This window comes from Entelurus aequoreus, linkage group LG23 (genome assembly GCF_033978785.1).
Source record: "Entelurus aequoreus isolate RoL-2023_Sb linkage group LG23, RoL_Eaeq_v1.1, whole genome shotgun sequence".
Lineage (NCBI taxonomy): Eukaryota > Metazoa > Chordata > Actinopteri > Syngnathiformes > Syngnathidae > Entelurus > Entelurus aequoreus.
The window spans coordinates 18,563,121-18,576,995 of record NC_084753.1 but is presented as its reverse complement, the minus strand read 5'-3'; the positions used below and the strand labels follow the sequence as shown (position 1 = coordinate 18,576,995).

General features: G+C 39.8%; 1 protein-coding gene across 1 annotated transcript in view; it reads left to right on the top strand.

Moving 5' to 3' along the window:
* The window catches only part of LOC133640910 (nesprin-1-like), a 228,250-nt gene that overhangs the window by 157,797 nt on the left and 56,578 nt on the right, over positions 1-13,875 (top strand). Inside the window, exons 52-55 of the mRNA XM_062034594.1 lie at positions 1,507-1,738; positions 6,587-6,775; positions 7,512-7,634; positions 9,394-9,549. Coding sequence (XP_061890578.1) covers positions 1,507-1,738; positions 6,587-6,775; positions 7,512-7,634; positions 9,394-9,549 — 700 coding nt within the window. The remainder of the gene's footprint in view (positions 1-1,506; positions 1,739-6,586; positions 6,776-7,511; positions 7,635-9,393; positions 9,550-13,875) is intronic.

Genomic DNA, 13,875 nt, shown 5'->3' with positions numbered 1-13,875 from the left:
ATACTTTGTATATATATCATACAAACATATCTTTACAGTATTATCCAAACACAACATCAGCAATAAGCTGAACTGTCAACACGCACACACACAAGTCCCTCTTTGGTGCTCTCAAATACGCTAACAACCATGTTGCTACAATTTTACAATATTTGTGGTATGCAAGCGAGAAGAACAGATGAATGACAATGATGAATGCAGAGAGGGAGTGAGGTAGAGAGAAGAGAAGCGGGTTAGTGTATTACTGCTCCGAAGCTGAAAGAGTCCCTTTTCTTCCGGGGATCCCTCTTCTTTATTCCTCTTGCGTGGGGATCACTCGGAACAGCCTGGGAATCTGTCTATTGTAAAGTGAAGTGAATTATATTTATATAGCGCTTTTCTCTAGTGACTCAAAGCGCTTTACATAGCGAAACCCGATATCTAAGTTACATTTTAAAACCAGTGTGGGTGGCACTGCGAGCAGGTGGGTAAAGTGTCTTGCCCAAGGACACAACGGCAGTGACTAGGATGGCAGAAACGGGGATCGAACCTGGAACCCTCAAGTTGCTGGCACAGCCACTCTACCAACCGAGCTATACCGCGTGTCTAGATTTTGGCCGCGTTTTTTAAAATGTCATGTAGTGACCCATGTTGTTGTCATTATCGGCCTTACCCTTGCAAATACTTCTTTCCAAGTCCACAGCAAATCCCTTAGACCATTTTTGAATACGCAAAATAGACAAAACCTGGTGAATGGCGAGAAAAGACACACACGCTGAAGCACTGAGAAGTGACGATCGAAAATGAATGAATGAAGCGTTCGTACGGCGAGACATGGTTCGCACACAGAGGCATATTCAGCGCGATGTAAAGGTTCGTAAACCAAAAAAGGCGCAAATAGAGTCCTTCGTAAATCGAGGTTCCGCTTTATATGGTTATTATAGCGTTTGTAAAACAACTCTTAGTAAAAAAAAAAAAAAAGTATAAACAATTTGCTTCTTCCATTCGGGGTCATTCAGTTTGTCCGAGAAGCCCAGTTTGCTCTTAATTAGTGAGGCTTGCATTTTGTGGGGTCAGACACATAAAAATGAGCAGTTCTGTGGTTCCCAGCTGCATTTGATTTTTCGCTTGTTTGGACCAAAGATACTGGATGCAACGCGACAAAGTGTAGTAATTTGCAGATGTTTCCGGTCTTGGAAGAGCTAAATGTCCCTCTCCTTGATCCTTCTATAAATCCTGTTTGTGGTCTCTTGATACTTGGACAGCTCGTGGATTATCAGTGAGGTCTGAAGGAAAGTTTGGTCTTCTCTGCCAAAGGCTGTTAACGGTCGTAAAATCCTTTTGGTTTAATGCTGATTTGGCAGCTGCTTTAATGAACTGTTACTTACGTGTGTCAGTTGCTGCTGTATTATTAATATTTGTAATTATATACATCAAGGTAAGTCATATTGTTAATCTCTCCCCTATTATCTCTTCATATTGTAAACAATTTGCTATTGTATCCATTCCTTGGTTTTTGTGCTCCAGATCTGAGCTGATGACACAAGTGGTCCATCTGAGAGGGAGGTGGTTCAGGTCTGTGTCGCTGGCTAGCCAGCACTGGGCTGCAACGAGAGAACAGATCTACCAATGGAGGATCTATAAACGTGGCAAGAAGCTTCTGTGGAAGACACTGAGTGCTGTTGACAACCTGCTGTCCCCCGTTCACCCTTTACTCGTCACATTACCACAGCTTCAGGGCCTTGCAGATGGATGCCAGGTTAGTATGTAATGTATGTACAGTAAGTAGTATGTTAACATTTCATGCAGCCAGCTAGGCAGGTCTAAAATGATCAAATCAATCAAACACTTTAAAGGACGCAGACGTTGTTTTGAAATAGGATTTTAATATTTGGCACGTTCAACCTACTGCCACACTTATACTATAGTCATGATCTGGGTTCACTACATGGCAAGCATTAGCACACTGTTGCTGTTTATATCAACACTCCGACTTGCTTTTAAAGCCTTAACAAAGTGTTAACTAAGTACCATCTTGACTAGAATATAAGACACCTTTTACTGTAAAATGACCCCTCTTTTTCAAAACATTTTAAATCAAGTTTTTAATATTAGTGAAATAATTTACAGTCCAAATCCTATTTCTTAGGTGCTTGGCAGTTGCTTCATTGACCGTTTTTTAAAATTATTAAATTAGCATCGTAACGCCTGTTTTTTGATAACTTGCCCAACATTTTAGAAATGTTTTCAACCAATGTGTGACAGGAAGAAAACCTCTGACTTACTTGGGAAGACGTCATTTGGCAAAATCGGTTGTTTTGCATGTATAAATCTCAAGCTGTGGATGTGTTATCACGATAACACTGCGAAAGCACATCAATTGTGGTGCAAAGCCACTCTTCAGTCTTACACACACACTAAATACATTTATGGAAAATACACGCCACACACACATACCCCACATCCCACGCCTTCGTCGCTTCACTTTACGTGGTATGATGGAAAACAAAGAAGCGCCCCTGGTGGCAGCAGCTTTGAACCGGATGCCCGCCCCCTCCCCCTTGTTGAAAGTCCATCCATCCATCCATTTTCTACCGCTTGTTCCTTACGGGGTCGCGGAGGGTGCTGGGCCTATCTCAGCTGCATTCGGGCGGAAGGCGGGGTACACTCTGGACAAGTCGCCACCTCATCGCAGGGCTCGTTGAAAGTCTCAAGTTGAAAGTCTCAAGTTGTAAATCGTAATCTGTACTTGGTTTGAGGTTTTTTTCCTTGAAAGTTTGAAGTTGTAAATCGTAATCTGTACTTAAGAAGACTTGCTTTTTTTTCTCCTTCCGCCCATGTTTACCATTTTTCCTACCTGGAAATTGGAATTTTGTTGTACTTTAAGTGCAATGACAAAGTTCTATCCGAGACCCTGTACATAAAATTACCTGTCTTCTTCAGATTTTTGTCTAGGAAAAAAAAAAGTATGTTCAGTAGGTCAATACTGCTTGTGTGTAATCGACAATTTAAAAAAAAATAGGTGTCTTGATTGCAGTGTTGCCAACTTTGCGACATTGTCACTAAATTTTGCGATTCTTTGTCAAAAAAGTGACTAACGAAAAGTGTATAACTCATTAGATGGAAGGGCAAGAGATGGAGGGAAGATGGGCAGGGACACAAAGAAAAACAGTTTTTGCCTATTATACGCATATTCTTTAAATTGACATTTTATTACTCTATTAGAGTTTGTGTGGAAACCAATTTTTACCTTGAAAGGTGCGCGATTGCTCGCGTGTCCTCTGTGCACAAAAAAACAACACTTTGTTCTGTAGGATTTTGCAATGCAACTGTGTGAGTGACAGGTAACAAGCGGCCACAACAGATTAAACAAATGTTTGTCAACACTGTTCAATTAAGATTAAGATTAAAGATTAAAGTACCAATGAGTGTCACACACACACTAGATGTGGTGAAATTTGTCCTCTGCATTTGACCCATCCCCTTGGGGAGCAGTGGGCAGCAGTGGGCAGCAGCGGCGCCGCGCCCGGGAATCATTTTGGTGATTTAACCCCCAACTCCAACCCTTGTTGCTGAGTGCCAAGCAGGGAGGTTATGGGTCCCATTTTTATAGTCTTTGGTATGACTCGGCTGGGATTTGAACTCCAACCTACCGATCTCAGGGCGGACACTCTAACCACTATGTAACGTCTGTTGAGACGCTTAAAGGAGGACAGGAGGTCCGTCCATCACATTATTGAGCAAGACTGTTTATTGTCGGCTGTAACCACACCAAAAATATCTAGCCAAACTGGTCATTATTGCTGCCGTACAAGCCACGCCAAAACCAACTCTCTGACATATCAACAGCAGCCGCTCTGTGTCTCACTTACGCCAACAGACGCACTCATTAGGCTCAACCACTGATGCGTTGACCACACGAAAAGTTGGACAACTCAACACCACTCATAAACTGTAAATGCCATTGATAATGATTCATGATAAATTGAACTGGAAATCTCACATAAAAAATATGCAACATAAAGTAGCAAGAAACACGTCAATAATGAATAAAGCAAAACATGTTCTAGACCAAAAATCACTTCATATTCTCTACTGCTCACTAGTGTTACCATATCTGAGCTACTGTGTAGAAATATGGGGAAATAATTACAAAAGTACACTTCATTAATTACCGGTGTTACAAAAAAAGATCAGTTAGAATAATACATAATGTTGGATATAGAGAACATACAAATCCTTTATTTATTGAATCAAAGATGCTGAAATTCCACGACATAGTGAATTTGCAAACAGCTAAAATTATACACAAAGCAAACTACAATCTGCTACCCAAGAATATACAACAATTCTTCTCAAAAAAAGAGGAGACATATAATCTTAGAGAGAAATTTAATTTAAAACATTTGTATGCACGTACAACACTTAAGACCTTCAGTATATCAGTATGTGGAATTAAATTATGGAATGGATTAAGCAAAGCAATCAAACAATGTACTAATATGATCCACTTCAAGAAACTCTTCAAACTTCAAGTGTTTACAAAGTACAAAGAAGAAGAATGCTGAATTTATTTAATTCATCCATTCTTTCACTCTCAAAATAATCTTACTTATCTCATCATATGAAATGTAACTTACTTCACCAATTATTATTTATTTATTTATTTTTATTCTGATTACTTATGGAGTATATTGTGAATAAATTGAGAACAGGAAGTGAACAAAAGTTTTAGAAACTGTTATGTAAAAGAAAAGGGGCAGCATTAAATAAGCTCTGCTTCTTCCTACTCTTTTTCGAACATGTTGAAAAGAGAAACTGGAAATTGTGATGTATCATGTTGTATGCTTGCATGTTCGAAATAAACTCAAACTCAAACTCAGGTTGTTACACTACGATGCGGCTTACATGCAGCCAATAAATGTCATTGACAGCGTGTTATGCGTGCGTGTTGCTGTTTTGCTGGTTAGCTTTTAGCTAATAGTGCAGCAGAGTTAAGAAAAATAAATACTTTTAACTCTTATAATGAAACTAGTACTGTACACCCACACTCCCCAATCAAATGTGCGCTTATTCTACAGTACTTTCATTGACTAAGACTGTTAGTTTATGGATGTTAATGTTACTAGATTACAGCAATGCTAAAAAATATATATATTTTACAGACAAAGTTACAGAAATGTACACTTTATACCATGCTTACATCTCATTGTGCAACATGTGAAAGTTTTAAGGGAAACTAAATGTGATTTCTGAAAAGGGTACAAATTATTTCTAAAGCAGGACACCCACCCGGACATATAATACTAGTACCTAGCTAATAAAAAAAAAAAATTGTTTATTTACATTATAAGTAGGCCGAATCACTTATATCAGAAAATAATCTAATAGAAATGACTGGTGTCATTTAATTATAATAATATGACTTTTAACTTCTTATGATGTCAGGTTTGGTACAGGTGTGCTGCTGGTGTGTCCACAGTGTGCACGTCTGATGTTGCTCACATGTCCTCCACTGAATTCTCAGAGTTTTTGCGTTTGCTCAGACACAAGACAACTTAGGGGGGGACATTGCTGTAAACACCTCAATTTCCCAAAAGACACATGCGCAGGGGATATATAAAGTTCTATATAATCCAGGGGAGTCCCAAAATGCAGCTCGGTTTTGCTGTCTGGCTACGTTGTGAAATCACAGCGGCGTGGGCATACTTATTTGGACATTTAGTCAAGCTTTTAGGCTATGAGGAAATACAAAAAAAGATATTATTTTCATCTAATTTGGGCATGTGCAAAATAACACCGATGTGCGACATGCAGGGAAATAGATGCTTCTAAAAGCAGTTGTTTTTGTATGCACTCTGAATCAATTAGAGAGTGTGCAGGTGTACCTAGTGTTGTGACTGGGTGAATCTATATAATGTTCATGAAGTTTAATTTCGAACCGTGTCTGGACAAAATATAGCGGTGGCGACTTCAAGATATATATATTGAGTACATTTTTAAAAGATAAATTATGATACTGTAGGAGAGGGTGGGTCGTGGTTTTATTTGCAATCTGGGAACGCCTCCACAAATGAACATCTTGCACACAGACTCAAATTTTTTTTTATAAAAAGTGACTCTGGAGCAAAACGTAAACAAAATTAAAAAATGTATAATACATTTTTAATGTTCAAATGTCCTGATCTAAGATCCAAATACCGAGTGCTAAACAGCATGTACAAACTACAAAATTGTATCTATTATTGGGCGTGTTATGTATCGTCTAAAACTGCGTGTACAATTAAAGTTTTTACCATGCAGACACTCATTTATTGGAGTGGAAAAGATTGGCCCCAAGGTAAAAAAAATAAGTTTTCTTCTTCAGGGGGGCTGTAACAGAAAATAATAAAAAAGCACTGCATTAGGCACTATCGCAAATGTTGATCTTAAATCAGAAGAAAAGAAAGGGGGCAGTACACCCTCTGAACAAGAAATTGCGAACTCTGCAAATTAGATGACGTCATTTAGCGACTTTTAGGACAGCCAATAGCTACTTTTCTTATTCGGGTTGGCAACACAGCTTGGTTGTAATACCGAATGTTTTATGATATTTGGTATTTGACAGTGTGTTGAAGAAGCTGTGGAGCTCCTCCAGTCCAAGTTCACAGAAACTATGGAGGCTGGCAGATGTTTGTGTGAGACCACGTCGGAATCGGATCGTCTGAAGTCTGAGATGCAGACCACAGAAAAGGCCTGGAAACGCACCAACTCACTGCTAGAGAAGAGGAGAGTACTGGTTGGCGCTACTGTTCAGGTAATTGCCACGATTACTCAATTATTGTTATTTTTGCATTCAGTGTAGTTGTATTGTTTGGGGGTAAAAACATTATGGACATGAATGTATTTCAAACTCAGATAAACGTCACATTTAAAAGTGTTGGAGCTGAGAAAGCGCACACAATGACGGAGGTTGATGTGAGTTTCGGAGGCGCAAAATCCACAGAAAACGCGTACGTAACAGTATTATCATTGGAGAAGGGGCGGGGTTAGCTACGCATGACCCATATCCGGGCCCTGATCCCACCATACACACACATGAACAGGCATGGCGTGAGCCCTGGCACAAAGCTTCAGCCAAGGGGGATCAAAGTACAGCTCAAATCTATCTCTGATCCACATCCAGAGACAGCTGGGCGCTTTCATTCCATTGCAGCCAAACTGACACACTCAAAAATGATACAAATACACATTTTGATGCAAAGGAACACGTAAACGAGGCGCACAAGTATCACATTGGTGTCTGTTTTTGCTGTGCCCTACAACACAAATATAAAGGAGATAAATACACAGAATTGGATAAATAAGCAAAATCATCCTATAAATATTCCAGAATGTCTTGGCTCATTGGGAACTAATGATTCAATGCGTGTTATGTTAGAAGCAACCTTTCTGTAGAACATAATTGAATCCTGCGTTTTGGTATTTAGACTATTACCGACCTCGATCAATTAAAGTTCCACTGATTAATGGTCATGCGTCTGCTAATGTAGGACTGGCGCCAGTGTCAGGACGGCATAAGCAGCATCATGTCTGAGCTGGAGGAGCTGAGAGGCCAGTTGAACAGGCAGCTGGTTGCAAAGATGGACAAGTCTGAGGAAGAGGAGCTCATTCAGGTAATTATAGCTGCAAGCGCCAGTAAGAAAAATATAATTTGTCTAATGGGAATGTTTAAAATTTTGGAATGAAAGTAGGTGTGTACTGAAATTAGTAATTATGACGTACTGATAATCGATAAAACATTTTTAAAAACGCTCCAGTGAGGCGAGATTTCCCGTACTGTGCTGTAGGTGAGTTAGGGTGAACAAATCAAATGCTCCTACCTTGTAGGATGTTCCAAACTGCCCCTAAGAACATTGGACCTCAGTGTATACAAACTACTCATCAGAGGAAGACGTCCCAAATGCTCTGCAAACACTACGTGAGAAACATCTAACCTAACTGGCCACCCACTAGTATCCACACCGAAAACTGAAGAAGCTATCGGTGCCTTATTCCGGTACTAAGTGAATGCAACAAGTGCTCTGCGGTAACATTATTGTTCGAAACCTAGCATCCTGACAGAAGCACTCAGAGTCTGACGCTCAAACTTTATTGCCAGCAGTCCTCTTTGCACTGTTAGCACCAAAGCGCTGGCCTCGCTAGTAGCCACAACAGCAGCAGACCACTTCCTTAGGCAAAGTTGCATTCAGGAACAACTGGAATTCTGAGTATTAAACATCAAAACTCAAGTTTTGCACGTTCTGTATTTTCTGTCTTGCTGCAGTAATTATGACCATTTGTTGTAGATTTTGTTTCTAATTTTTGAATGTATTACTTGGTTATCATTTAAATTATATCACTGAAGTATTTAAAGTACTAGTCTATTCAAATTGAATGTCACAAATTTCCATAAAAACAAAAAGGCCTTGTTTTTTCTTTCTTTTTTTTTTTTTTAACTTGCATGTTTTTAATTTTTTGAATACCGCTTTGGGCACCGTTTAAGCCCTGGCACGGTATTTAAAGTACCGATTTGATACTAGTATCGGTTAAAATTCAAATGATACCTATTTCTTATCAGGACATGAGCTTCTCTGATTTATGGATGTGATGTCTACTCTACCATAGTAGTGATTTCATATTTGGTTAAGACTAATCTACAGGTACAGCTAGTCAAATCCACAGTTGTTTGACTCCATCTTACCTCCAGTTGTGCACAAACTACAGTCAAATCTATATTCCCCCCAAAAATACCTAATAAATAAGTTATCAGTCTTGAGAAGCAGAAAGTTAACGGTATTGGCTTAAAAAAAAAAATTGTGCAAATAAATCAGCCAAGCCAACAAAAAACACGTAACTGAGCAATAATGTTCGCACTGAAGTTGGTGCTAAAACAACACAAGACCACCATCTTCGACCCCTTGTAGTTGATGATATGGGGTTGCCATGGCAATGACATTAGACAATACTTGTTATACTCACTGTTCTCCTAATTAATGTACTGTAAATGTGTATTATATATAGCACATTGTTGACTTGGCAAAAACTAAAGTGACTCTAAAATGTCATTGGTTGTCATGGTTACAGCAACTGTGATCACCACAAGTGTTTAACCGCTGCACTTTTAGGTATAAAAGTTTCCTTCAAGACATGGTCTACCTTCCTGCTCCAAAAGACCCCTTTTGCATTTACCCCGCTCTCCCGCATTAAATACCCACATGGCTTTGCTCTCCTCCCACTTTTTAGCCCTCGACCCCCCTCTGCCCTCCCCCTGTCCCATCGACGGCCCTTTTAATCTGGGTGGTCAGCGCGACGAGGCGCAAGAAAGAGGCGCACAAGTGTGAACGCACAGCTCGCTTATGGCCGCCTGACTGTTTTTTTGTTCGTGTGATGCAGAAGACGGACCTCTCTTTGCGCCATCTCGCCGGTGGATTAAAGGACCTGGCCTCAATGAAGACCGACCTGTCCCAGTACGTGGCTGCGGGCGACTCCGCTGTGCTGGAGCAGCAGCTGGAGCAACTCCACATCCAGTGGGAAGAGTTGTGCACCAAGGTGAGGACTGATAGAAAAATGATGTTAAAAGTGAGGGTTTATAGCAGGTATATTACACTAATTTCCAGAAAGCTAAGGACCGGCGGTCCGAACTTCTCCCTTCACTATTATTTTTATCTTATATATTACGTACTGGCACAAGCATTAGAAAAGGGATGGATTCTTGACTATTAAATATATCAAAGTTACAGAAGCGCTTTGCTGTTTTTAAAGACTTTCTGCAAAAATGTAAGTCTCTCACAAGTTTTTTTAACGGAACTCGTGGCCCACTACTTGAGTAACCCAAATGTTGGAAAAGAAAGGGACCTAAGATGTAACCTTGAGGAACACCACTAATATAACTAAAGAAGTTGAACAAGTAAGCACTGACTGCATCTGAAGTGAACAAGCTACAGCAACACCTTACATTAAATAAATTGCATTACGAAAAATGCGTAACTGACTAAAAGGAAAGGACTTAAAGGGGTGCCTTGAACGCCTGTTATCTGAATCACAAGTTAGGACCCCAGTGTTCTATGTGTGTGAGCAAGGTTACTATATCGAAACAAGGATCTGCTTTTTTTTAAAATTGTTTGTCTCCTAAGTTTTGAACTGAACCTGGTGCTGGTTTGGTGTCGTTCCCGGGCCACCAGTTGAGTAGTGTAGCGACGGCAGGTGCAGAAAGGGGAGGAGGGGGAAAGTCTCTTCCAGTGGTTTGTTGGTGGTCATTAGCGGCACAAAGCTTTTGCATCACACATTCGCACATGGAGGGAAAACTACCTTCTATTTGCCTGAGGGAATTTAGTAAAAAATATTAACTTGTTTTTCTTGTGCTATCATTTAAAAAAAAAAATTCCAATGATGCTTTAATCTGATGCCAGGCAGTTTTCGGTCCAATAAATGTTTTAAGCAGATTGTTTTATTGTTATTGCTGGAAGCTGCCATATTAAAAACTTTCTCCCTCTCTAAAGTGTTTAACAACAGTTGTCTGACAGCTTTCATCATAAAAGTGACTATTCCATCTGATCGAGTATTTCAAAACAGTTGCCTGGCATAAAAAGTTCCACAATTCTTTGGCGGTCAGCATGCAACAAGCTCAATCTGCTTTACTGTCCTGTACTATGCATGAACTGTTTAAGGGGCTCCAACTCCTACAGTTAAGTCTTTTGGCTCATGAACAAACGTGCTCTTGTTCCGGAGATCCCAACAGTTATGTCATCCCGCCCGGTAACAAAGGTGCTTACAGGATGATTTACACTGCGACTAATTGGGTCCCCACTTCAACTTGATGCCGTCACTCGCGCCCGTGTTGGCAGCAGTTAATGGAACTCGCAGATGCTACGGCAGCACCAGCGATTATGTCCAATTATTGGGTTTTGTTTTGATAGTCTGCTCCCTCGGTAGCCCTGTGGATGTTGCTCTGGCACATTTACACTGAGGTCTGGATGCAGAATGAAGAATATAATGGTTTACACGTTTGTTTTTCCAATTAAAGATAACGTAACTTAAGTCTGTTGCATGTCTATTAATAACTGCCATGTCCAGGAGGTTTGATTTTGAGCCACTCCAGTCTTCCTGGTCGAGTTAACAGGTTGTATGTTGGGGGAAGCCACTGGTATGAGTCCGCCGACCAGATGGCCTGAATGAATTCAGGGGGCAGTCTCCATTGTTATTAGGGGGCAGCACAAAGTCCTCACAGGAGGGAGGGCAGCCCCCAAATGCATCATTTAATACTCCAGGGTCCATAAGGCCCACAAATCTTGTGTTAAAACAGAAGCGAGGAGCGTTTAAATCAAATGAATGCCAATGAAAAGTAAAATATACCATCAACCACTGTTGGCCGAACAAAAGATCATCGCCGCCTCGGCTGTGTAATGCTTTGTTTTCATGGTGTTAAGCTGTCATTTGGAAAATGGACCTTGTTAATCAGCCAGACTCCATTGAAGATTGTTCCCCATTCAGCTGATTACTAAGATTACTGAGGGATTAACTGATTATGATATTTTAATGTCGCACAATAAACCACTTCATGTTCAGTTTTTTAAATGTCCCATGTTATAGTATTTTTCCTTGCTGGACAACATCCAACCTTGATGCTGGATGTTACAGTTAAAACATGCTTTCAATGAAATCTCAACTGGAAATATGCGGTTTTGTGTGTCTCTAGTGTTAATGCTAATGAGTGGTGTTTGTCCACTTGTTACTTTAGCTAGCCACTTTTTATATATGCTCTGCACTTATTAGATGCCATATATATCAAATACAACAAATAACAAATGTTAGCAACACTAGTGTACTAGCTACAGTATGTAAGCTATAGTGCTAACATTACGGTCACTTTCTTACAGTACACCAGTGTTTTTCAATTATTTTTGTCATGCACCCCGTTGGGCACATATTTTTTTTACGGACCCTCTAAATTGAAATACGATTGAGAACCTTATATTTATTTATCTGTACAAACCACTCTGATTTGTTGGCACCAGCACCAGCAGCACATTCCACCGAGTTAAAACGTGCGTATTGTTTTCTCACCTTATCATATACTTACTTACTTATATTTGGTCGTAGTTCTTGGTTGAGCCTGATTTAGTCCGAAAAAAAAACTTGTCAGAAGTTTTAACAGGTATTACAGAAGCTTCCATCATTGTTTACACTCAGCCATCTTTGAAAGCCAACTCGGGGGTGATGAGGACTACAGACTTTCTGAGTAGAAAATCCGACCTCCAGTTGAAACTTCTAAGAACTTGGAAAGTCGGACTTCCTAGTACAGATGGAAAGCGCCGTTCACTTATTAGCTGAAGACAAACAAAATGTTCAAACTTACAGCCGACCAACTCGTAGTTTGACAGAAATTCTGGCCTTCAGATGTGTAGTGAAGCCACTTTGTTTTTTTGTTTTTGTTTTTTGCTTTGGTTCAGCTAGCTAAGAATGGGACCATTTAATTGCCTCGTCTCTCAAAGGTGAAGTAAACAAGTGGACAACAGGGCGGCCCGTCACTACACGCAGATCACGCACTGTGCGTAGGGGCCACGATCCGTTTGGTGCCCTATTTTGCGGGAAGAGGCACATGTAAAATGTGTATATTAAATCACAGGGCGCTTCATGTGAAATTTTACCGCAAACTTATTCCTAGCCCCTTCCTGCTCAGTCATTGGTGTAGAATATAGTTTTTGTCCTTAATTACGTACTTCTAATTCCAGACAGAGAGCTTTAGCGACTGCCTTGATAATTTGCACTTGGTTTATTGAATCTCTGTGCTCTAATATGTAACTGTACTGTTGTTGATTGTAACTTTGTGTGAAATAGAAAAATATTTTAATCTCAGAATTTTTTTTTCCTGGTTAAATAAAGTTGAAGGACAAGAAATACAATGGCAAATTTTGACAACTCTACTTTCCCTTGTGTTAATGCACTAGTCTTATAAGACAGACATGCCAGGTTTGAATTTCCAGCAGAGACTGTGACAGGAAGGTTTGCTTTTTTGCGTTTTAATGTATTTTGTATTTGGTATTTTGCACAAATTTTTTTATTATGGCATCATTTGTTTCCAAATAGTATTTTGATTGTTTTACATGAAGAAAAGTGTGACAAAATGCTTAAAAGTATGCCGCCCTGAGGTAGAAGATAGATTTTTCTCATTTTTAAACAGGCTCTAGGACAGAGTTCTCCAACTTTTATGATTATTTGCTGTACTTTGGCAAATAATAATTTTGTATTCATATGAATTGCAACATTTGAATTGTTCATTTTCGAAGCAGATCTCCACTCAGTGTGGTAATTTCATTGACATTTCACCTGAATTGAAGAGTTATAAAAATATTAAGAGTTGAAGCAAATATTATTTGACCCTTTGCGCTCCTCAAAAAGAACACAGGTTGTTTACATCAATAAAAAAGTTCATTTCGCATAACAGAGAACATTTAAGGCAGGGGTGTCCAAAGTGCGGCCCGGGGGCCCTTTGCGGCCCGCAGCTAATTGTTTACCGGCCCGCCACACATTCTGCAAAAATTGCAAAATTGATAATATTGCAAAAATTTAAAAAAAACATTTTAAAAAATTGGAATGAGGTGAAATCTAACAAGAAAAAGTTGCAATGTTGACACAAATCTGCCATGCAGGCTGTTTTTTTTCTTTTGTCTTTGTTTATTTTTCTTTTTTTTGCCATTGCTAAAAAAACTGACTCGCTCGGCTACATAGGCTCGGCTATGCTAACACTTCCGGCGGTGGGCGCTTCTTCGTTGGTGTTCAGCGGCTTCTTCTTCCGGTCGGCGAACTTATTATTTTTTTCCGGTCGGCGGACTGGGTATCGAAACTAGGAATCGAAATTTAAAGTTAGTCCCGGTT